This window comes from Meleagris gallopavo, chromosome 14, assembly GCF_905368555.1.
Source record: "Meleagris gallopavo chromosome 14, MGAL_WU_HG_1.1, whole genome shotgun sequence".
Taxonomy (NCBI): Eukaryota; Metazoa; Chordata; class Aves; order Galliformes; family Phasianidae; genus Meleagris; species Meleagris gallopavo.
In genome coordinates this window covers 17,916,375-17,942,920 of record NC_139417.1, presented here as the reverse complement: position 1 = coordinate 17,942,920, position 26,546 = coordinate 17,916,375, and the positions used below count along the sequence as shown (strand labels likewise).

General features: G+C 43.7%; 1 protein-coding gene across 3 annotated transcripts in view; it reads right to left on the bottom strand.

Annotated features, from left to right (window-relative positions):
* LOC100541983 (contactin-4) overlaps positions 1–26,546 on the bottom strand; it is a 249,894-nt gene that overhangs the window by 11,861 nt on the left and 211,487 nt on the right. For all 3 annotated transcript variants that reach the window (XM_085235518.1, XM_085235519.1, XM_085235517.1), the window contains exons 13-14: positions 16,427–16,554; positions 487–662 (exon numbers count right to left, since the gene is read on the bottom strand). In XM_085235518.1, the coding sequence (XP_085091644.1) occupies positions 487–662; positions 16,427–16,554 (304 nt within the window). The remainder of the gene's footprint in view (positions 1–486; positions 663–16,426; positions 16,555–26,546) is intronic.

Genomic DNA, 26,546 nt, shown 5'->3' with positions numbered 1-26,546 from the left:
CTTCCGTGGAGGAAAAATACTTACTCTAAGCATGTGGTCACAGGAGAAAAATACAGTCGTGTAAATGAGCCAACCACAGTTTCCGTATAAATACAAAGTTCTATGCTGTTACATTTTGATTTTTTTTTTCTTTTTAACTTGTTATGGACTTCTTCCCAATGGGAAAAGTGAAACGGTAGTTTTTTTGTAAGGAGAAAATGCATTGTAGGTCTTCTGACATACAGTTCACTGTAATGGTAAACCATCATTCATGCCATCAGAATCAGGGCACGTCATTAAGCAATTATAACAATCCTGCATCAAAGCAGTGTGCTGTCAATGCCTATTTTCTCAGTCTGTGAGACATAAGATAACATCTCTTAGTATCAATTTAGTCAAATACATTTGTCCTGTTGGCAGCCCTTCTGTGTGTTACCTGCAGTTATTTCTGTGACTGCTGATGCACGAGGAACCCTTTGGGGAGATTGCTTTAGAATTGATACTTACCCCGCCGACTTTTTCAAAGTGATCCCCATCTTTTTCAAAGTCTATCAGATGCCCATTGAACGACCAGGTAAACACGATATCGAGTGAGTGATCGTGAGACACCTGGCAAGGCAAGACGATACTTTCTCCAACAGTGACATCCATGCTGAAGGGCGACACCATAACCCGTGTTGGATCTACAAATGAAGGAAATGGAGGGAAAAATATTAATCCCTTCTTGAACTGAGATAGATGTGGAGCTGAATCCACTCCTCCATGCAATCCAATCCAGTCTCCATCCATCTTCACACAGTATACTGCAACTACAGCATTGACACTGGAGTTTGAAAAAGTCACAGTGCTTACTCTGGAATATTAAAAAAAATTAAGGCAATATCCAAACTATTACATCTTTGATTTTATCCCAATACGTTTCGCTTCTTAAAATTCAGATGGTTTTTCTCTCTGAGGAGAGCCCACATGGAGAATAAGTATAAACAACAAGTGATATCAACTGAACCCTTCAAAAGATGCAACCTGAAATTGTGCCCCAACAAACCATGCAGAGGGGTTCTGGGTGAAATGTGGAACCTGTGCGTCATGCCCAGCTGATGTGGGCAGTAAATGGATCAAACCGACTCCTCTTTTAGGATCTTGGTGGTTATAAACAAGTCACTGACCTGATGACCAGGAACAGAGCATATAGTTTGGAGAGATGTAGCAGAAGAAAGGTGAGAATTGGTCATTTTCCGAAACATATTGACAGAGGAAAGTCAAAAGACTGCAGGTATCTGTGATGTGGGAAGTCCTGTCTGTTACGTGCCAGCTCCATCCTGGGCTTTGGGACCAATCCCTTATTCACAGCTAGAGTTCACCACTGGTTTACTTGTCTGTTTTTAACTTTGGTCATGCAGTACAAACAAAATGGTGCCACAGAAAGATGAGCCACGACGCATTATGCAGACTTCAGCCCCTCATCTGTGCCCATGAATTCCCTCTGCCTCTAAAGTTAACATTTGTCTTTCATTTCTGTTGACAAAAATGCTGTAATTTTTTTCTACAAGGCCTCAGAGGAAATGAAAAGGAGAAAAAACATTGCTTAACAATGAGACCAAAAGTCTAAAAATCTTATAGAGACAGATATTTTTGCTTATTCCAAAAATCTATTCTGCACAGCTGTCATGGTAAAATAATACGGGTATTATTCATTCTCCAGTATATGAAATCAAAATCTTAACTACTTCACCCAGGGACTCTTGGACAACTGCTTAATTCTCTGCTAAAACAGTAAAGCTACTGCAAAAACACATGTGCTGGGCAGAACTTTTCACTTCAAAAGTCTACAGAATTAGTGAAGAAAGATTTCACTGCCAACTCGAAGAGCCTTCAGATCAATGTTTAAAATGTTTATGAAGGACACGATTCTGATTTGCAATGAGTGCCTCCTACATTGCCTTGAGTGCTCCTACACACAGCCCACAAAGCACCAAGCACACCGTGGTGCTCAACAAGCATCAGCAGTGAGGTTCTGCTGTGGATAGCCCTGTGGATTGCTCTCCAGAACTTTCTGCAAGAGGTGAGAAGTCCACACTGTAGATCTGATTCTTCCTGCTGAAATACACAGAGTTTATAAAAACATAAAGAATGGAACACGGTTGCTAATGACCCATTTCCCAGAGCAACCTAGCACAGCTCCTGTACAAGCTGTAGGGGATGCAAGTGCCCAGTGCCTTTGAAAATCAGGCCCCCAGGTTTCAATCCAATCATGTCAAGAAACATTGCAATCTTAGAGTTGAGCGTAGTGGGTTAGAGGAGCAGCTGATAAGGCACAATGACAAATGACACACAGCACAGGCTCTGACCCCAGCCATACTTGGCATCCACAGGAGCCCTTGCAACACCCTCGGCAAATCACCCCAGAGGGAATGCTTACCAATCCCTTCTCAAGGACTGGAAAAGCTGAAAAGCAAAACCAACCCCTCACCTTGGACCTGAGCAGAGCAGCAAATGGAAAACGCTATTCAGAAGCCAACTGAGGGCAGTCCAGCATAGGCACACCTTGGTGGTACGCAGCCGAGCAGTAATCAAATTATTAGGTCTGCATTCTTAGAATCTGTAAAATCAGGCTCCTTTTAAATTACAGTGAGTGCTTTAGCAATACCAACATCATACTGTCTGCTAGTTGCTGCCTGAGGGGCTGTGGGCCCCTACCAAGGGAAGCAAGCAGCAGTCACCTCCCATAGAACCATCCCAGCAAGGAGAAAAGGGAGCGCGACTGCTCTGAGCCAGCACTGTGACAGCTTGTCCAGCAGTACCACCGAGTTTCTGAAGAAGAAACAAGTGAATGCTGAATGCCAAAGGGAGTGCTCCCAGGGGATGAAAAGCTCCTCACCATCAGGGTGCAGAATAATCTGGCTTTCAGCCTGGCTTGGTTGTGCCGTGCACCCCAGGCTCAGGGTGCAGCGTGCCCCCTGCAGGGCTCTGGCTCTAGGTGTCACTGACAGCTCAGGGAAGCAGGGCAGCTCCCTGCTGCCTCCTTGCACATCAGCGCTTTCTCCAAGGCGGTTTCTGTGTTTACTGTGGGAAGAAACACGTGGTATTCATTCTACACACAATCTTCCTTGCCTGCCAACAAGCAGTCACTCAGCAGAGCAAATCTGTGGCAGGATGGCTCTGCAGCACCAGAGCATGCAGGGATCACTGCAGCTCTCCTTACCCAGGTGTGTCCTGAGTGGCATCCCTTGGTGTTACTGCTGCAGTGCAGTGAGAATTCACTGTATTTCTGACTCATTTAATGCATTTTGGGGTTTGGAACTACATGATCTTTAAGGTCCATTCCAATCCTAGCCATTCCATGATTTGGCTTACAGCAGCAGAGATCTTCACAAAGTTTTCTTGCTCACTTTCAGTTTGGAAGAAGATACAGAGCTGAGAAGCATTTCCCATCTGCGGTTGCTGTGCTCGCATCCCCTGCACCCTGCTAACAGGGAGCTGCCATGGACACTCCGTGCCTCATCTGGGGATGCTGTGCTGCATCCTCACTGCAGACCCGTGGGCTGTGTGCACTGTGGGCTGGAGCAGCAGATCCCCACCTGAAGGGAAGCCTCCTCTCCCCGGTTTGCTATTGATTGGGTGTCCATTAGGAGGGATTACTTGTTTAGGATAAACAGCTTTGCACGGCTGTGCTTGCTTGTTGTAGCTCATGCGGTGCTGTGTTGTATCATATTGATCTGGAGGACATGACACAGTGGGACACCATCCACAGAGGCATGACACAAATGGCATAAAGTGAGGCAGAAGCTGACACTCACATAATGCTTACTTTTTTGTTTAAAAAACAACAACAACAACCCAACAAATCATTCTAGACCAGGCAAATATCTCCGAATGACACAAGAAGACAGAAGGGCAGAACAAGAAGCAGTCCCACATGTGTGCTACTAAGCAGCAAGATTTCCATGGGATGGGGGTGCTTTCTACCTGCAGAAAAGTGAACCTGTTTGCATTCCTCAGCTCTTGGCATCCAGTTTCCAAGTATGCTCATTTCCAATGTGGCTCAGCTGTGATGGCTGCGCTCAGCTCCGCAGGGATGGGATTCGGTGACATTAGTAACAGCAGCACCAATGTTTCTCTCCCATTTGTGACTGAAACGTTTCTCCAAGAGCATGAAGCCCACAGCATCACAGACCTGACAACTGGCTCAGCTTATGGGAGCTCTTAGTGCTCTGGGCATCATCAGATCCTGTGAAAAATGCTTAAGACAGGAAAACAGCCCCAGACTAAAAAGAGTAATGACTGGTGAATAACTAAAAATGTAGTATGGCCTGTATTTAACAGGGATTAAGGAACAGAGGGGTGGAACATTTGACCTTTCCTGGAAGACTGAAGACTGCTTCAGCAATAGGCTCAGTTTAGCTGGGTGTTTACGATGTGCTAAAATTGCTTTCCTGAAAGAGGATCTTGGTCTTTCAACTCACTTGGCTTAAAACTCGCCATAGTAGAGCTACAGCAGTGGGACTTCCATGCTGTTACTTTCAATAAGTGCTTCAGCACGACCCACGAGTCCTTTAAGAATGCTCTTTGCTTTGGTGTGGGCAAGGTGTGTTTTAAGAGAAGAGTTTAAACGTTGCTCCTTGTAATCTGCCCATCCATGTCCTTAAGCCTCACTTTTGAGATCGCCTTCTTGGCTTCATTCAGAGCTCAACTGCAGCTGAGGACCAAATTATTAATGTATTTCTTAAACTGACGCTGAAAAAGAGCTTCCCACAGATTGAAAACTGTCTGAACTGATGCAAGTCTCCCTCTGAGGAATTAATGCCTCCCACCTTGCAGACAGAGACCCGGCAGTCAATCAGCAGATTGCATTTCTGCATACTCAAATACACATCCTTTGTGTGGCTGAATAATAAATGAAGGTTAATTTAAATCTGAAAACACATTAAGAATGGAACTGCATCAAAGGATACTGGGGAGGGATGTACCATTACAGCAAATTCAAAGACAAAATATATGAAAATATATCCACTCCACTGAGAGTACAAAGTGTTACTTAAATAACAAGAGGGCACAATACTTCATTTTAACCTCCATTTTAGCAGTGCAACGCAATCTTATCAAATCAAGATCTCTCCATACAATTGTGAGAAAGAAAATCATATCTAATGGGGTCTGGAAATGACAGTCAAATCTGTCACTCACAGAAATTCATCCCTGCTCTTTATGGCAGTGTGTAACAGTGCCTGATTATGCTACAAAACCCAAACATACCTTCTGTCTCTCTTTGCATTTCAGGCTCAAATGAAAGCCCCTCCACTTCAGAGATGCATTAAATGAAATTGGTATATTTGACAAACGACTGAACCATTTGTGACACACTTTATAGATAACCCAGGGAATCCACGGTGTCACCTTTTGTGGGCTATTGATCGAAACTAGCTGATATCCATCTTTTCAAGTATGGAATAATCTACTGTCATTACAAAAATGATGGCCATCTTACAGAGAAGGTTAATCAGATACAGGAGAAATCATATCTAATCTTTGATAAATTGCAAGTCCTGAAGGATCAATCATCATTCCCCATGTAACACAAGACACAGGTAACTGTGCAAACAATGCCATGCTGTCTGTTGTGCAGCCCATGTATGTGGGCTGTGGCCAGAAGCATTCTGCCCCTTTGAAAACCTGCTGGGGCTGTTGATTTATGGGGCTTTTAAACACGTTTTGAATGGCAGTGACCACAAATAAAAATCTTCAAAAAGAAACAGAGCAGCAATACTATGAGAGGCAGGCATCCAAACTGAGAAATTATAAAGTGACTGACATGCTCTGCACTTTTGTGGTAGAGCAGGGTTCTAGGTTTTCCCTATCTGAGCCCTATGTCAGTTATCTACACCCTCCTGCTCAGGACCCAGATGTTAGGAACAAACTGACAAACAAGAATAAATCCCAAATTTAGAGTCATTAGGAGTCGATGACTCTTGGAGCTGTCAAACCTACGGGATGGCATGAAAATCACTAGGTGGAATTTCAAGCTTCCCAGTGGATGATGCACAGCCTAACCATCCTTAATCCTATCCACATCAAGTCTTGTATTTTTCATAAATGTCCTGGGAAAAGCAAGTCTTGGTGCACAGGTGATTTGTCAGGCAGCCCCGGGCACACTGAGCTTCCCAAGCACTTGGTGAGAGCACAGCAAGCCATCAGTCCCATTGGGAAGGAAGACAGGGTGGGGGTATCTACTGAGAGCTCTGAAAAAGTAAAGCTTTTACTATTACTTTAATAAACTGGACAAATTTAACAGTATTCTGCTTTATCTCCTATATGTTTCACTTCTTTAAAACAAACATTTGCAGTATCTGCTGCATACATATTTATCCAAGGGTAGTAAAACTCCCATACGTGCTATAACACAGGTACCTATATAAGTACCATTTCACACAGAATGGAATCTGCACGAAGAGACGATACCTCTTTGTTCTCAAAATTAATACAATTAGTTCTCAGTAATATTCCCTCACTGTTATATTCCCACCAGAACTCATGGCTACGTGTCATTAGGAAAAATGACCACCTCAGTTTTCACCACTGAGTGTCTATTTCCTGCTGTTACCACAACGGCTTCTCTTCTGGTTGGGCTGTTGTATCAATCCCATGAATGCCTTCAGTCAAAGTATTTATCTATAGCAGCATCTGCTCCTACTATTTTATAATTAGAATATAATTAGTAGAAGTTCTCACAAGAAGCCCCCATAGAGAAATGACTCTACCACACAAAAGTAAAATCTGCAATTCCCAAGCTATTGGCAATCTACACTAAAAAAGAAATCTGGGCATTTCTCTAGTGCCTCAGCAAATGCCATCTTGACAACAAGACATAATTAAGAAGTTGTATTGCATTGGGAGAGACCAGATACAAACCATCTGCAGACAGGTAGGGCAATCAATTATGCAAAGACTTGCTTGCAGTTTCAGGAAAATCCTGTCAGGTCAGCTTAAAGGTCAACCTCAAACAAAAAAGTCAAATTTCTTAATGAACTGAGAGCTTGGAAAAAATATTGCTGTCACAGCAACATAGAGTTTTCTATTTAAAACCATTTTAAAATGTTCTAATATGTATTCTTTTTTCAGATGGAAAATGGATGCCTCTAGTTAACGATAATGCTGAATTCTTATTCAGCTTTTGCATACAAATTGCAGAAAAAACGTGCGGATAGTACCTTGTCAGAAAGTACCTGGCAAGTTTAAAACTAATTAGGAAAGCACAATAGCAATTATCCCAACTCAGACTCAAACCTCTGGAATTTACAAGTATCCAAAGAACTGAGTCAGCCAACGGGGAGAGGAAAAGCAAGCAAGGGAGTGATTTGAGCTCTATTTAGTGGCGATTCGCAGAGGGAGCATCTACAAAACTGCCGGCTTGTAAATCGCTCCTGCTAGGGGCAAGCACAGCATGTGAGCCATCCTATTAAATACTTGCTTGAATTTTTAGAGTTTGAATCACAACCAAATGTGAACAATTAAGCTTAACGGAATTACGCTGAATGGAGAATTAGATAAGCAAAAGAGAGAGAAAAGTACAGAGCGAGGAGCTCTGTGGGATGAAGGCCAGCAAGAGCACAGATCTTGGAGGGAAAGGGAATAAAATGAGCTCCGTTTCTTTCTTTCCTTGTCTGACCTTGGGCAAGTCATTAGAAGTCTCTGCAGCCCTATTTACCCAGCCTATCGCATGGAAGTAAGGCCTTCATTAGAAAGTGTTTTGTCTTCTTACACCGCTGTGCACAGTAGATATTCTTATTTAAGATAAACTTTTACTTGAAACCCTGTAGAGACCTCTCTGCTGCCAGGCAGGACCGAAACCCAAACACCTCCCTCCAAAAAGATCAACTTACAGACTAACAGAGCCAACAAAACAAACCTTCAAAGGCCATTTCCTGGGCCACAAAGGTTTGATTTGCTCCCTGGTGAAGGTGAGGCTGTCTCCGTGCGCTTTGCCCCTCGCAAGGAAGTGCCTTGCATTCCCATGTCCCAATTAGTCGGTGACAAATTGAGAAGGCAAACCCTTCTGAGCACCTCGCTCCTGTTTTGCGCTCTTGTTGGTGTACTCATGTTACACAGGGGCAGGATCAAGGCAGGAGCATGTGTGGAATGAGAACAACAACCTGCAAGATCATCCCATCATTAGAACTTGCTCAAAATTCTCAGCTTCTATGCTGCTGAATAAATATTCAACACAGGGCATCGTTAAAGCATCCCTCACATTCCTCCTGTTACACGGCATTTTATTTCTAATTAGCCACAAGTTTTTCCTGTGCACGTTGCTTCAAAACAAGAGCCAAGCTCTAACTAGTGAAAAGACACGTGGAGAGGGGGAGAAACAAGCAGCAGGTCAGCAGCAGCACCTTTCCTTCCAGCCTGGTTTCAGCAATGGATGAGCTTAGTCCTGCCTTTCTCAGCACACAGCTTTGCTGGGATGCCAGTCATGGTCTGCAGTATTCCTCCCTGACATCCCCACCTGTTGCTTTCTGCTGCCTGAGATGTCATTCCTCTCCCATTCCACCATGCACTTTGTTATCAGGATGAATGAATTCAGGCGTGAGTTGTTGCAGACTTCCTACCGACACATGAAAGGAACTGAAATTTTCACTGGAGAAATACTGCTCACTCTTTAAATTCTAATAAAGATTAATATTTCAATATATTTGCAATGAAGCTAGAAGAAAACAGTACTGAAATCTACAACTTTGATCATTAGCTCTTTATAATCCAATCAAAAACTTCAAACATAACAAAAATAAAATTTGTAAATCAAGCAAGAGAGTTTGCAGGAGAGACAGAAGCAACCCAAGCCACAGCAAAAGAAGTTGACGACAAAACTCCCTTGTCTTTCACAAGCAATCTGCTACTGGACCATGAAGATTCACATTCACATCATATTCCCAAATAACTGGTTTAATACTGTGATACAGCACACCCAGAACTTAACCTCTTCTGAAAGTATCTGACGTCAAATTCTCTCTGCCACCATGACTCCAGGATTAAGACAGGGGTCTCTAGCCTCACATTAACTTTGATGTGATTGCCCATCATCTTACTTAAATTGCATTAGATGAGGTGAGAATCAGATCCCAGGAGTCCCTAACACTGCAAACATCACCTCATCACCACTCAGCAGAGCTTTAGTTACTCTTTGATGCGTTAAGAACCATCGCGGCCAGACTTCATCGTTGTGCCACTGTGCTCTTACTATCTGATATGCAACTTTGAGTACACCGGCGCTCCATTCCCCTTCCAATCCAGCGAGGCTCAGGGAGAAAAAGTCAAAACTGTTCAAAGCCTCTGAAGTTTGGTTCTGCTAAGCTGCTTCCAAAAATGCTTCTGAGAAAACACACACACAGACTGATATTTCCCTGAGTACTGTCCCAGATTCTTTCCTTCACCACTCACATATTTTCCTCCTACTACAGAAAACGTGCTCTCTAAACACTTCATCTGTATCTTTGAAGTTAAAAACATAGCCTTCAGGCCAGTCTGCTCTTAGTTACTATTTTGAAGGATATAAAGTTCTTAGGGTAACAGAGTCATTACCGCTGTTATTCTTTATTCCCCCGGAGTGATTCCTTCATCTCTCACCTGCAATGGGGACAGACAGTCATTTTCTCAATGCATGTAATACTGACATCATTATCTTCCCCATCCCTCCCTGCACAGACTGAACTACTTGGGTGTGAAGCTGAAGTGGCTCCAGGGGCACCTCCCCCATCTTGCACGACAGGACTGCGTGCTATAATGATCTCAAGTTTTCTCTGTTGTGTCCTTTTCTCTTAGAGTACTCAAGATTTGTGGGATTTCCATGAAGCTCATCCCACGGCATGCTTTGGAAAAGGATAAATCCTAGCCTCCCTTGGGATGATGATCAAACTCATTGTGTCAGTAGACTGACAACACCAAGTTTTCCTGAAAGAAGAGGATGCATGGGATTTTTGTCCTGTTGCAGTAAAATCATCATTTTTGGTTCTCTAGGAACAAAACAGCTGCATACAGCTGCATGCAGCTAGAAGCTCCAGGATCTTTTGCAGCCAGAAATTCCCAGCGAGTCCACTAACACAGAGTTACAGTAACTGAGAACACAGCCCCTTACATCCCACCCCTGTTGGATCTCTATCACTGAGCAGCCACTGTGTGTGAAGCTCCTGCCTTGCTCTGCCTGGTGCTCCCGCCTCGTTAACCAGAGCGCACGGTTCTGGCTCATCCCACAGACCTCAGCTCTTCCTCCTGCTGCTAGTAGCTCTTGGAAATCTAAATTAATTCCCTGCAGCTACTGGCTAGGAAATGGGTGGAAAAAAGCTCAGTCAAATGTATTTGGCTTTTCTCATGAATTTGTAAGTGTCCCTAGTTGGACGGCCGTTTCCAGTTAATAAGCTCTGGGTAGTCTTCTTAAGTTATGTAACAAACTATTGGAAAAAGTAATTTGCTGCTTACATTCTTCATCCAATCACATACACAGGCACACACCATCTACTGCACTGCATTTTGATTAAAATACATATCAGAAGTCTTTGATCTACAGTTTCATTTTATGCTGGATTTTCATTTGTATTCAAAAACTGAGAAATACTTTAACCTTTCTGAAATGGATCGTGTTAAAATAAAGAAAGTTGATGAAAAGCATTAATTAACCTGCTTTTGTCTCATTATGAGTCTGTGTTTAACCTATAGGTCATCTCCCTTTTCAGCTGATGTATGGATTTGATCTTCAATGATGAGCTAAACAACCCAATCTTCTATTGATGACTGAGTCAACTTCTGAACTTCTTTGCTTTTCTTTTCTGCGTGGGAGAGGACAAGAAATTTCCTAAAAAGAAAGTGCTGAGCTTTGTAAGGCATTATTCTAAGCCATCCATTCCAGCTCCTGCTGTGCCTGAAGGTTGGCTGGAGGTTGCAGCACACGGAGCCAACAGGGAAGGTGGTGGGGTGGGAAGCAGGGAGAGCAATCTGCTGCATTTACCCGGAGCACACGTTCCACACTGATTTCACAAGCAGAATTTGATAGTCAAAATACCTGGAGTAGCTTCATAAGAATTGATATGTTTGTATCCCTGCTTTTAAAAATATAACTCTAATAACGCCAGAAATAATTCCAAAACTGGCAGGAGAGATGGGCCAGAGATCTATGCTTTTTAATATCAAGCTCTTCACTACGATGACTTTTATCACATTAATGCCTAAATCACACTGACTGTAAAACAGCCAAAATGAGGCAATTAGTAAGGCTTGTGACAGCCACAGAAAGTGAAACGCACAAGGTTTTCCATGAAAGCCAGATGGATATCTTCAATATATTTCTTATTGTCTGCTTGTGGTAATATGTTCAATTAAACCCAGTCAGTGCTACAGAAGACCATTTGAATTGCCTGAAAAAATTAATTGTCTGCTGCAAATTTAATGAAGCTTAACAGTTATATTGCGTTTACAAGTTTTATTTGTTATGATCAGTAAGTGCTTACAAGAAAAAAAAAAAAAAACAACAACTTCATTCAGCTGGCCCTAAGTGCAAACCACTGGTATTTGACGGTTCATTTCATTCACACGTATCTTTGCCATTTACTGGTTTTGGCCTTAGAAGATGTCCTACTTTTTTTTTCTTTCTCTCTCCCAGATAAGAAACAGAGCTCGTGGCACTGTTCATTCATGAATGGCTGAGTTAGGTCTCATTTGAAACACACGATGAGCTCCTTGCTGCTGCAGAAGGCAATTTTGTACGGGTATCATGCAATAACGTTTGCTGTGGTTTGCAATTGTAAATGAACTTGTAAGTCGCCTGAAACAATAAAGTACTTGATCATAACCCGTATCTGAAGTGCTTTAAAAGCTGCAAGGATCCTGAAATAAGACAGCATCTACCGGCCACCAAACCCACCAGTTTCTACCTGGAGCTCTTCTACCCAATGCTCATTAATGACCTCCAGCAAACCATGCCCAAAGCCTCACGGTGCCATGGTTGGGAAGAATGGATTCACGGCTCTCTCATTTACAAGCATGCTTTTCACGCAGTGACCTGGGTCATAATTTTACTTAAACCTAATAAAAGACCCTTAATTATGCCCTAGAAATAATTTGTTTCAGTGGAAATAGTCCAATTAGAGCAGAATATGTTCCTTTGCAATTTTACAGCCAAAGATTATAGCTTTCATTGTCAACTGTTAAGATCAAGCATTTTCTACCATATGTGAGCTAGAAGTCAAGAAAGGCTTTCAAATTGAGGAATAAGCTTTATTTCATAAACATAAGAATGTACCAACATGCCCTTTTGAATGAATTTTTGCTTTCATATGTCTGCAGTTCTCTCTAATCCTTTTTATTTATTTTCCTTACAAAACTCTAATATAGAGATTATGGAGAAAACCAGTGTTTTTTTACTTTTTTACTTTTTCTCCCTGACATTTCTTAGAACAACGTGTTAAGTCAGATAAGGAACATTCATATCTGGACCACAGATATGTGTGCAGCCATCACAAAAAAAAAAAAAAAAAAAAAGAATTAACACAACTTCTGACTATTTCAGAGTTCTTTGTTTCGTGCATAAAATCTTGGCTTCGGTACCAGCCAAACACCCACTTGTGTGCTATCAAGGTTCATTCCAAAAGCCCATAATATATGGACAGCCCTAAAGAGCTGCTCTGGGATTATTATTTTTAAGCTTGCCTCTCTTTTATAAATTAAATATTTTGCCTTCAACACGAGGTGTCATTTAATGAGTTTCTTTCTAAACTCAAACAAGCCCTGGCTGCACTCTGGGAGGGCACTGGGCACTGAAGTAGAAAAAGGAGCACGAGAAACCCTACTTGATTGCACGTGTTAGCACATATCAGCTGTCTCTATTATGAAGTAATTAAGCCACAAACAACTCAAAGAAACCCTGCACTATGCACCACCAACAATGTTCAAAACACAGCTTATGAAATACGCCGCCACAGACAGATGGTCAGTCATTAGGAAGCAAAGTCTCTGCACTGCAGTGTACCTTTGGAGACAGAGGACTAAACTCTTGCCAGTTCCCTATGGACAGCACAACATTCATAATCTCTGAGGATGGAAAAAAAAATAGTTCTTCCTTATCTATTAAAACAATCCAAAGCACTACCAAATGCACTTTAGCCCCTTGGCTGCAAGGCAAACTATTTTCCAAACCACAGAGATCAATAACCATCAAGTTATGTTGAAACCCAGCAATCACAGATGGCAAGAGGAGCCAGAAGACCTCAGCGTCCCAACAGCACTATTTGTATAGTGCTGCACCCACACTGATGAGCACAGGGCTGCCTCTCAACTATGAGCCCAGCCTCTTCTACACTGGGTTTGAAGATAGTAACACTGAAGATTCTGAAAAGCCTTTCAATAACGGACCGAAGTTCACAGTATTTAATAAATCTATTCAATTTTAAAATGCAATGCACCAATTTGATGTCCGTACAAAGGAATATGCTTGGAATGGAAAATATGAAATGTTACAGAAAATGATGCCAACCCCCATGCTGGACAAAGTCAAGACAAGCAGACTATTCAAGTGTGAGGGAAAAAAATAACCTACTGACATTATCTTTGTATTATTTTTCTGCTAAAATGATATGGACACCAGCTAACAAAAATTCTCCTGCTTTTACTGCTTTGAGTCCTCCCATAACAGTCAAAGCGAGACAAGCTAATGGCAGGAGGAAAATGTTAAAAGTACATCATAATGAAACAGGCAAATAATACTGTCGGAACTTGCCCTTGTCAGAGATGTAAGTGTACAACCAGAACTGTGCTTCACTACCAGAGCAGAAATTACAGACCCTGCCAAGCACTCAACGGTGGTTCTCCCTGCCTCCACAGGAGCTGGGACATCTCTGCAGGAGCAGCCCCTGACCCCAGCCCCTCCTTGAGCTTCACGAGCTCAGAGCTCGTATTGCAGTCTTGAAATGAGCTTCCTATTTCAAAGCCAATTTATACAACGGCATTAACTACAAACCAACTCCTATTGCACAGTTTATACGCTTTGTCATGTAATCTCCTGGTGCTGAGGAAGGCTACAGCCCTGCTACGTGTTGGAAGAACTGAACATTTAGCCTCAAGTACAGTAAAAATGGCAAAAGAAAGATGGAAAATTCATATTTATGAGTGCTACGTACAAATACATGCCGTGTTTTACATAGCTCTGAAGGCCATCTGTGGGATTCTCCTCCATCCCTACAAATTCAATCCTGCTTTTTAATTTAAAGGTCAAACCCGACACGCAAATTTGCAAGATTTGAGGTCTCAGAGGCCAGAAGAGTTCTCACTGAGAGCAAACCCATGGAAGAAACCCAAAACACAAGCTCACAGGTTCGGGAAGCCACTGAGGCTCAGCAGCTCTGACAACAGCATGTTAATACACAGCCCTATGGGCATCCATCAGAATTTCATATTTTGTAAGCTGTCTAGTCATGCAGAATATGAATATTTATTCATCCCTCTCTGGTTGTTTGCCAGACGTTTATTTTAAGCTCCTTGGTTCTGGGGTAACAGACAGTCTCCTCCTCCTCCCATCCTTGCCCACACTGTCTGTGACACTGTTGGCATCTCTTGCTGAGAGAGGAAAAAAAATAAGAAAGAAAAACGAAGAGAAAGACCCTGCAATGTTAATGGGAGAACAGAAGAAAGCTGGAAAAAATGCCTTTCGACCTTCACAGTGTTCTACCCAATGACATAAAATGAGTTAGGAGAGAATATAAGCATATCTTAAGGTCAAAAAACTCATCAGCTGATAAATTAGTCTTTTTTACACCACAAAACAGAGTTAAAGTAAGATATTCAGTCATATTTCTGTCAAACCCTGCCCATGTTTTACTTAGGGCAGGGAAACTCAAGCATTGCAGTATAAAATAAGAGTATTTTACACAGTTCATTTGGAGTTCAGAATAGTTTCTGCTCTTTTATACTTTTTATGGGATAGTCTTTGAAATTGCATTTCTCTGTCTGCTGCTAATATCCACATCCTGGGCTTAAAAGAGTGTATTCTCTGCTTCATGCACACGTGTCACTTCCATTAATGCTAATGGAACCAAGTGAAAACGGAGCACTGAGGGAGAAAAAACCACTTGCTAATCCTCTGTAGCCCCACCATGAAGCACGGCGATGTGTGAACCATGCGAACACAAAGATCCCAAGCTACCAAGAACTCAAGTTACTGCCAGCTCCTCCGTACTAATGAGGAAGGACAAGGTGTGGATGACACAAGCATGACTCAGAGCAGTGGGCAAACACGGACCTGTTCTCAGCGACTGGATTCCAGGGTGCCAAATGCCATCGCAGCTACAGAGGAGCTGCAGAGCCAAGCTTGGATGCGTGGGCATCTGGTGGCATGCGAGTGCAGCACAGTGGGACCCTCCTGCCTCTCTGTGCTCACCCCTCTGCTCCCAGCTCTGCTTTGGGGGAAGCAATTGCTGACCAACCCTTTGGTAACAGACACAGGATGCTGTATGCCCGTTGTCTCTGAGCATCGTTTTCATGGCTGTTTGCTACATGTTCCTCCTCAGGACAACACAAAACAAGAAAAGGCAGAATCAGCTCATATGGAAATGAGATCTGATTTTTACTGTGCTCTATTTTATTTTATTTTTTTGCAGGGACAGATGTGGGCATGGATAAGCGCCATGCAAGCTCTTCCAAACCTCCCTGACTGCAAACGTGACCACACAGCTAACAGAGAGGCAAACCTCCTGCCCTGGGATGACAGCTGCTGCTGTACTGCTGGCACCTGCAGCTCAGAATCACAAGGGGGTTCACCAGCTTTATCAGCACTTGCCTGACGTTACTTGCTCTGGCTGTAAAAAACACGGATTAAAACTTGCACTGAAACATTTTAAAGTATTCCCTATCCACCACTGAAATAATTGATGGGGAGACCCTCTAACCAAATGCTATCCATCAGTGCCAAAACACGGGAGAATGAAAACTGACAGCATCAGAGCTCCGTGATTGATTTATTGCTTTGCAATCAGTCTTTCCTGATGTGTTATCCAAGAGAGGTTTTCCCCCAAATAAGGAGAAGGAGAATTATTATAAGTGTAATAATCCATATACTCACTGCCTATAGTAATTCCTCAGACACAGGACTACTCATAAGCAGAGGACAAATGAATTTAAAACATTTGTCAGCATCACTCTGTTTAACAGATCATTACTTAAAACGTCTTTGTGAAACCTTACAAGTCCTGCCTTTAAAAAAACAACAGACGGAAAAATTCTGAGTACACACCAACAAACACCTGGAACTCCTGAGCTGCAGAACTGCATCCCCATGTGACACACAAGGCTGTGTGCAGCCAGAGAGCCCGGCTGCTGAAGGACCTGCGTTTCCCAGAGGCCCACGTGTGACAGCAGCAAAGGAGCAGGCTGTGCCCAGCACTGGGTAGTGCTCACCCCAGAACATCACTGTTACCTTTCACAACCAAGCTGCCGGTGCTGCTCGCTGTCCCAAAGTGGTTGGTGGCCACGCAGGTGTAGCTCCCTGTGTCCGACTTGGTGACGTTGACAATTCGGAGGCTGCCGTCATCCAAAACGGTGATTCTGGAGAGACAATTGGGCACAGAACACACGTTACATTACATACATAGTTACGTTCACATACTGCTCTTCCCAGCCTGCATTAATTATTAACGGCTCGAACAGCTGACAGTCCGCTGAACGCTGCAGAGTGAGTTAAGCTGGCAGAAACCTCCGAGGACGCAATTCATAAATACTGAATGCATCATTTACATGAGTTTTCGGTGTCTTTACATGAGGGCAACTCTAATTTACACACACAGCTAGTGTAGGTTTTACGTGCTTTGGTGCCCGGCGCTCTCCAGGACAGCCCTGCAACACGCACTGTGTGGGCTGCAGCCAGAGACACACAAACCTGAGGGCTTTTCAATGAGGGTCCCAGTTTCCCCTCCACAAATCTGTACTCCTTGCCACCAAACGCTGTTACAGGCAACGCTAACCATCTCCTGGATGGTGGGAGGCAGGTGGGGATGGAGGATAACTCCTGATCCCTCCTCTCCCCTGCTTAGCACCACACCAGGGATGCTTCTGGGGGTCCCTGTGTTCTCACAATTAGCGCTATCTTTCATCCTGTTTTCTTGTGCTCTGCTTTAAGTCAGTGAAAGCAGAAAGCCTGATCTCCTGTAAATCCCATTCAACGTGAATGCCTTGAGCCCCGAGGAAGCGAGAACAGCGCTGTGTGGTCCCGCTGGGCTCAGGATGGCTCCATTATCAGAAGTGCCTTTGGCCAACATTACATTAAATCTGTGATTTGAAATGTGCAAAGAAAATTCTTTACCCAGGAGCTCTTGGGGAGCACAGCTGATGCCACACCAGTGCAGCAGGATCTGCCGCTGTGGAAGCAGCACAGGGGACAGCTACAGAACACCGTGCTGCTCAACCGCTGTAATACCTACCATTAGCCACCACTGTGCACATCATTAATCGCTGTAACATCAACCGAGTTCATTGCTGGTGACAGCGGCGGTACGCTGGAGGCTGTCACCATATCACTGCAAATGCACCCCCGTGGACAAAACCAACACGTTTCTCTCTGAGTTTCCAAGGATTCCTTACCTCCAGGACCATGAGATGGCCGGCTGCTGCAAACATAGGGCAAATGGGCACCGACACACACAGCATGCACCGCTGCTTTCTGCTCCTGCCCTGGATGAGCAGTGTGTCACACCTGCAGGCAGCCAATGTCCTGCACTCTGCACACAGCCACGTCCTTCCATCACCTCTTGCATTCCCAGCTAGAAAGCCTCTTTTTCCCATTTAGCACATAATTTCTGTCTGCTGTCTCCATAAGCAGGACTTTGCACCAACTTCATCTCTTTATTACTCAAAGCACTTCAGCATTCCCTTTATTACATTTTGGTCATTTTCTTTTTAATTAGTACTTTCTTACCTCGGTGTACAGCAACGACAGAAAATACAATTATTTGAAGACACCCAAAAATCATCTGCAGAACTGCGGGGAAACCTTCCCTCCAGCTTAATGTTGTCTCTCTTAGCAGAACACGTGGCTGTCTGCTCAGTGTCATGTCTTGGAGCACAATCTGTTTTCTGCCCTTCAGCCACTTTCAGACCTGCACTGAAAATCTCATATTAATTCCCACCTTCTCCTGCTCAATTATTTCCTAATGTAACTAATTTGAAAGAAAATGAAGAAGCCTTCCTGCATCCTTAATACCAGTCAAGCTCTGAGCAACTGGATTGAGAAATTAGGATGAAAGGAATCTAGCAGACAATGGCTGCAGGCATCACAGAAATGCTTGAGAGGTTCTGGCCAGGTGAGGAGCTGTGCAGAAGCCGGGCAGCACGTAGCAGCAAACCCCACTAGTTGTAACTCTCACGTGCTGCCATGGGGTGACACTGGGCAACTCTGGTATTGAGAAATAGCAGAAAGGAACAATGGGTGACTTCAGCTGTCTGCCACGCCACTTGAAAGCATGTATTTGGTGCTGTGTGTTCCTTTTTGGCCTGGTCCGAGTCCAGATGCAACCCTCAGAGAGCTGTCAGCCCATAGGGTGGATGCCAGCCCAAAGGACACCCATCCCCACCAGCACAGGAACAAAGCAGGCTCCTACAAGCAGCAGCCAGCACAATGAGTGGGGACTCCAGGGACACAGCTTCATGCAGGGCAGTGATAGAGTCAGAGAGTCACAGAATCACCAAGGTTGGAAAAGACCTCAAAGGTCCTCCAGTCCAACCATCCACACATCACCAGCAGCTCCCACTAAACCACGGCCCTCTGTACGACATCAGAACATTTCTTGAACGCCTCCAGGGATGGGACTCCAGCACCTCACTGGGCAGCCCATTCCAGCACCTGAGCAGTCAGTGCCTTCTGTCACACCACACTCTCCTGATGAGTACAAACAGATCTGCTTTAAAAAATATGATAGCTTGTCTCTTTACAACAATGGCGCAGATTGAGGGAGAGGAGGACAGTGCAGGATGCTCCCAAACCACCATCCTGGCCTCTCCCTGACCTGCTTTAGCAGCAGCACAACAGCAGACCAGCTGGCAGAAACCAGGGGCAGGGGTTATATTTCACACGTCAATAACAGTGATATTAATAGAAGTTTCTCAACTGGCTTATAGGTCTCCAAATTGTTGCAGTCAGTAGCATTCACTATTGTAATTTATTTTTGCAGGAGTCCAGTGACATGTATTTGCTTCTGTAGCAGTTGCTCCAGCTCAATAATTGGAAGAGAGTAGTATATAGCTACTTGTCTCTTATCTTCACCACTGTGTTGGCACAAATCAATGCACGTATTACATTAAATGTGCACTGGAGCACAGAACTTGCCATGCTGGCCTCTAGTGCAGGAACCTGGGCAGCAGTAGACCAGCAGCTCCCAAGGAATTACTTACTGCTGTTATCAATTTCAGGTCTTCAGAAAAAACAGTGCCTTTCTGAAGGCTGAAGGTGCCCTTGGCGGGCATTAAAATTCAATTCAATATAAAGGACAGAAACAAGCTCAGCAAGATGCTCCAGCCCAAGAAGGACCACACTGTGCTGGCCTTGCCCTGCCAGCCTGTGCACTTGCTCCCTCAGCATTCTGCCATCTCAAAAAATCTGTACTGTGGACTGTATTTCCCTACAGTTGAGATTTTATTTTTATTTCATTTTATCCACGTGGCTGAAAACTGTTTACAGGATCATCTCCTCCATGAGTAATTTTAACTGTACCTGTGGATAAAACTAGCTTTAATTTCAAACTTTAGTATCTTTTCTATCTTTCTGCTGCTATTGGTTTCCCATTAAGTGCCTATTTACATTCCCAGTGTTAAATAGTTGTAGTTTACATGGACCGGATTGTTGTAGGGACGACCTCAGGATGAGGTCAGTAAATCATGGGGAGACTGTGCTGTTTCCTTCCACCTCTAAGCAGAAAGCCACGGCTGGTTAGGTTTATCATCTGATAACACAACACTGCAAAGCTGAGACTTGCACTGAGTTCTCCAAAGCCACTCCCCAGTGGATCTCCAAGCACAATGAATTCTGGTTGATAACTAATTGACTCCATGCTCATTCCTGCCAATGACCAGCATCAAGAATGACAAATAATTGTGCAAGTTAATTGTTGGCTTTTTTTTTTTTTTTTAAACAAATCAGACCATTAAAATCCTATTGTGAGTCACAGGCTAGGAGGCCTTATGGTTATGTGGCTCATTTTGCTGAAGGTGCTTTCCTACATGGAGTGTTTTGCCCCTTACTTCTAATCCAACGCGATGGAAGACAGCGAGTAATTATTTTAATACTTTGGAATTTGTTACAGTTTGTTGAGAAAGTAGGAATGACTGTCTCTGATTTTACTACTTCACAATTCCTTTGCAGACATATTTTCATTAAGAGGCAGGAAAGGCTCATTTCAGGCCATTGAAAGTTCTCAAACTGCTAATTGGCTTGAAAGCAAACATCCCTTGATCAACCACTTCTAGCAGTTTGGTTGAACAAGCCCTTCTAAGACACAAAGTTCAAATTAAATGACGCACTACACCACACACTTTCTTTCTTCTTATCTGAAATATACCCTCAAAAAGTTTTCTAGAAAGATGGCTAGGAAGACTTAAAATAAAGCACATTTCCCATAGACACACGTTACTGCAGAATAAAGTGTTGGCTGCTGAGTACACACCTCTCTGAACCACTCCAAACCAAAAGGAGCTATTGACTTGCTATTGAGTGCTCTGGGTTCCCTGCCACTACTAACCACAGTAGCAGTAAGAGGAACTAATAAAGCAGATCTGTTCTTGTACAGATTGGTGCCACTGACAACTGGCACTCAGTCACTGCTACCAGCACAGAATAAACAAAGAGAAAAATATCAACTTGGAAAAATAATGGTATAACACATTTTAGCACTCTCATATAACAAGGAGTCACCTATTTTGAACATATCATGGCATTTGTAAGAAAGAATCTGTTGATTCGCGTTGTCAACTGAGATTTCAGATCCACGGAGAGCAGAATCTGATCTGAAATCAGGAGATGAAAGGACTGCTTGTTTTCTAAAACAAAGGTTTGTGCTCTTCCCCAGGAAGAACTGATCTTGTCTTTTGTTTTTTTAATACTCTTCTGGGGACAAAGGACCTTTAAAATTGCTGAAAACATTCCCCCCTAGCCTTTCTTGCCTTGTTTTCACCATCGCAGCAGCAAATGGAAAAACTTGCAAGCTGAGCACTTTATATTACCCTAAAAAAGGCTTTTGCAGAATGGGCAGGCACAGTTTTCACAACGGCCTCTTGCCCATGCCCTGTGCTAGCTCTGCAGGAATGGAGGTGTCTCACGCCATTTGTTAGGTTGGTTGGTGTGAGCCCAGAAAACTACAAGACAGAGATAGGTGCATCTTTCTGGATGAAAAATACCTAACCATTGTGCAGAGAGGTGCTGTGCTCAGGCATCCACCCAAGGTCATGAGGAAAGGACAGCTCTGGGATCACGGCCACATCTGCACAAAGCTCCTCCTGGATCAACACGCTGCTACCGACTTGCCCAGTGTTTCCAACTGGAGGAGACCAGGCAGACCTGGAGCAGTACAAAGAGAACATCAGTGCACAATCACTTGATCTACTCTCCTCTATTTGCCAACAGTGATACCTCTGCCATATTGGTTCAGTGACCCATCAGCCACCTCCAGCCTGAATCGAGCACAGCAGATCCAATTCATGGAGCTCACCGCAGCACTTCTCACTGCTGGGCAGAACTCCCAGGAGTAGAAAGATACTTCTCAGTGAGTAACGTGCATTCAGTGATAACACGTCCCAGTGAGATCAGTAAGAGTTTTATCACTGACTTAGTAAAAACAAGATCAAGCCTTTGTTTGAAATAGGAATAATGTGTGAAAACTGCAGAACTCCCTGAGCACATAATAAAACAGCTCATCAGTAATTACCTCCAGCCTAGCTCCAAGGAAATCCGACTTTTGGCTGTCTGACTGCATCCCTTACCTCTACACAAACTGCTGCTCAGGTCAGCCCTCTGCTGCAGTAGAGCACTTGCTTAAAAACCTCAGCCCTGCTGCCTTTACTGTAACACCTTCTCTATGTGCGTTCAGGAAGCAAAGAGACCAGCAGTGCAGAGCCAGGGATGAATAACCCCCATCCATGCCTGGCCAGCACCAGGTGTGAGCCTCGGCAGAGTAAGCGGTGTGCTCGGGGGCTAACCTCCTCACAGTGAATTATTTACTCACTCATAGAGTCCCTGCATCACCGACAGAAGATTTGCACCAGACAGATGATGCCGCAGGTATCCCTCAATATATTCTTGTCAGCATGCCCTCTATTTTTCTCTTCAGCAGGTGGAAATGTGGAATATGAATGGATGACAGAGGCAGTGCATACAGCAGGCTGTGTGACAGTGGTGGTTCTCCTCCCAGGGGACAGGGCAGCAGAACTGCTGGACTGCAGCATACAGATAAATTCTTTCTTGGGAGCAAAGTACTCATAAGTGACTTTTTTTTTATTTTTTAATCTCACATGGTTTTATTTGCTCTGCTGAAATGAAGCAAGGTATGTTGCTTCTTATCTGATCACTTCAGCATTTTAATTTATGAAATACAAGCATAACTACACTTGCTTTCACTGTTGATTAAACACAGACATCCGAAATATTTCATGCTTCACCAAGTGAATATTTTTAATTTTTTTCCCCCCAGGAAACAATGCTTAGGATGTCCTATCCTTATTCTATTACAGGGAGAGAAGATGTCTTAGAGCAAGCATTTAAATGAATGTCAGCTGGAAGAAATACACACAGAGTGCAATTTGAGATAAAACTACCATTGATTCCTTCATGTACAGCCTTTGTGGCAGTAGTTGACGTGACTATTGAAAAGGGACTGTGGTGCCAGAGTTCTTCTAAGAGATAATCCGTCTTCTGAGAGAAGATTTAGGTTAAAGGCACCTGTGAGAAACAGTGCATTTCAGCCTACATGATGAATGGCTCATTGTCCTTCCTCTGATCTGGGGCTGGAAGCAGAGGAGGAGGGGAAAGGCAAGAGACAGCCTGGCCTTGATTCTCAGCAACGTGTTTGCTCAGCCATTACCTGCTGTTCATAGGCAGGAACATGGAGAGCATGTTTTAGCCTAACAGCAACTTTGCTTTATGCCAAAACTCTACTGCAAGTGTAAACGATTCCAGGCAATTGCATTATTTATCTAATTATTTCTGTTTCTACTGCATGCCTTTGTAGCAGTTTACCTTCTTAATAATACTTCCCATGCAATGAAGCAGTGACTAGGATTATTAAAATGATCTCATAACGGCACTATTACCCACTAGGCTCTTTCAGAAAACATGGAGAGATTTAGAAATGCTCCCAGGCCTGGATGTACATCCTGTCTGCAGGGAGGATTTACTGCTCCCAGCCCTCCCTGAGCCAAGGCACCACTCACCACCACCTGCCCATCACCATGAAGGATGGGCTGCCTCGCTCCCCTGCTAATAACTCCACAGCCATGGGCTGCCCTCGCGAGTGTGACTACAACCTTTGTGCTGTGTAAATAAATAACAGTAAGGTTAGATCTGTCTGCTGTATAACATTAACTCCCATTAAAGAAGGCACAGAGGTCAACGTGGACACCGCAGATCTCCATTCAAACCTGTGATGGCCTCTGGCATGCACAGGGAGAGAGGACAGGAGGAGAGCCCTGATCCCGAATCTTCAGGCCACCCAAGATGTCCCTCCATGCATCCACAACACCATCTCCCAAGGTTGGCCTTCACCTAAGAAAGCACATAGAGCAGCTCTAATTCCGGACGCTTCCGCACAACTGGAATTGGTGTGAAATGGACAGAATGTTTGTGGGAATGGCATCACAGGGATTTTTATTTGACCATCCATCTAAACCCATAAATGGTACTGACTGCCACACGATGCAGGCAGCCTTGTAATGCTATGCAACTTCTTGTCCTGGACCTGTTAAGTTTTGATTTACGTTACCACCAACATCTGCTGTGGTACTTATTTGTCTATAACTACTTGTCTTTTCATGGTTCACAGAAAAGTCTGAACTAATTTGGAGCCTCAGTCAAAGCCCATTTAATTTAGTACATGTCTTTCTCTTGGTGAAAGCAGGCATTAGATAAGGCCTTACTTATCCATGACAACTGGCAGCTCTCTTAACAGCAAACTCACTATAATTAATTTTCAGGTAAGAACTGTATTTGCTCAGAATAAACCAAGGTAAAAACCTGTTCCATTTAATTCAATAGAAAAGTTCCCAGCAGCTTTCTTGGAAATGCATCTTACGTGGAACAACAGAGGCTGAGATGAAGTGTTTGAACTGAGGCAGTGTGTGGCCCAACATGGGATGGCCAAGGCCTTTGTCCTGAGTGCTCTTCATCCCTAAGAGAGGATGCACCACAAACTCATTGAACTCAGTGTAAACCAGTCACCAAAGTCATCCTAACACTCAGCCATCCGAAGTTCTTCCTGCAATTTTCTTTCTCAACAAACTGTTTATCTGCAATGACGGAGCAGTCCAGATAAATAACACAGTACTCAGAACACATTAATGACTACCAACACAAAAGCTGTGCTTTGTCATCATCCTCCTTTTTGCCTGGGAATTTTTAGGACAAGTCTGGAACTGATGAAATCCTATTCTGAAGGAGTGAAGAGGAAAGAAAGGAGCATTTACAGCTATTAGACATCATGTAAATTGTTTAGAGAAGCCTAGGGTCATAATTCAGATATAAAAGTATCCCTGGGTTATCTAAGAACAGTTCTCTACAAAATGTCTTTCTTAAGGGATGATGATAACAGGAAGAAACAAATGAAAACCAAACACAAACACGGCTAGGGACCCTGAAGCAAAAGAGTAGGCTGTCATGAATTTCAAAGAATAGAAACCTTTTGTCTTTCCGCTCTTTTTTCATTGTACACAAAATTAAAATAAATACAGCAAGAGCAAACGTGTCATGAAAATAAATATTTGAGGAAGCAGATCCGAGCAAAGCAAAGCAAAGCTCATTTTTACAGCTTTCATTCCTCAGACATGAGGCAATAATTTGAGCTGTATGGGAAGACTGCAAGTCTGGAGGGTCCAGTGGTGCAGAGCGCCAATTTCCCATTGATTTGGTGAGAAATGAAGACCAATCCCCACAGGAATCCCCTTTTAAGTGAGGCCCTTTAGCCTCACAGTTTATTTTTGCAGACTAAGCTGTCCATTTGTCACAAAACACAAGAGCAGCACCAGCAAGAAGGGGTTTTGGTGCTCAGTGCAGCGAGTTCTGAGTGCAAACACTTGGCATAGAGGGGCCTCTCCTCTTCCCGAGGCAGCTCATTGCTGTTTGGGGTAGAGGGGCAAAGCACTCTTGCAAACCACCCCGTGGAAGGCTAAAACATCTGCACACAACTGTCTGTCCAGACACACAGCTCCTCACCAAGAAATGTCGCGCCCAGTACCAAGGGAAACCTTGCATAAGGAAGCAGCAGGTGCTTCAGAGCTGCTACTCAATTCAGCCTACCTAACGCTCAGTGAAATATTTGCTATGCTCATCCTTCCACGGCAGCGATTAGAGCCCAGAGGCACAGAGATTGAGCGGCTTCTCCCAGCCAACAGGGAGAGAAAGCAGCAGGCTGAAAGCGCTGCCTCCATCATCCTCACCAACAGCTCCCTCCCAAGGAGGACAACCCATCACCCTCTACCTACAGCAAATGCTCCAGAGTTCTGGCAAACAGAACCATTAAACTCAACCGAAGCTCAGAAAAAAAATTCTCTTATGAGAAAAAAAAAAAAAAAAATCTGCACAAGATTTTCCGTGCATCAGTTGCTGACACAAACCATTTCTGGAAGCATTCGCAAGATTAGAGCAGAAGCAGTAAATGCGCTCTCAGCTTATTCGCTCCAGCTGATACCATCTGAATGGATGCCCAAAGGCACAGTCTTTCAAAGATAACATGTCTTTTCCTCTCATTTCAACAAAAAATGCCCACAGTACAAAGATAAATTACCCACTCCACTTGTAATTGGCATTAACGTAGACTTGCAAGATCCAACGATGTACTTATGTCACTTAAAAATGATGTTTAAATAATCATCAAAAACATCACCAAGTCTGGTAGGATGCCTAAAAAGTTCATTAGAAATCTCTCACTTCCCCCAGCGGACATATAATTATTTCCTTGGATTTTAAGCATGTATTTCTTAAAATGTAGCCTTAACTGTAAAATTATTATCTTCTTACCACTAATTATGAAAACGTCCAAGAGAAGAAATATTTTATAATATATCTCACTTCAAAACGCTCTGTGCTCCGCAGGACTTGGGGAAGGGCTGGTGGGTGCTTCTGTCACTTCTCCTGCAACCCCCTGCAAACAAGGCTCTGCTACTAAAATAAGGAAACATAAGGCAAAAGCCTGCTGACTTCTCCAGACACAGCGGGCCCCACCAATGCCATGAGGTTGGCTGCACTGTGGTCACCCTGTGGTGACACTGCTGTCCTACACAGCACCCCCAGTGAAAGTGGTCTGCTGGGGGAACAGCAACAGCTTCTGGTGCTGCAGAGCAAATAAATA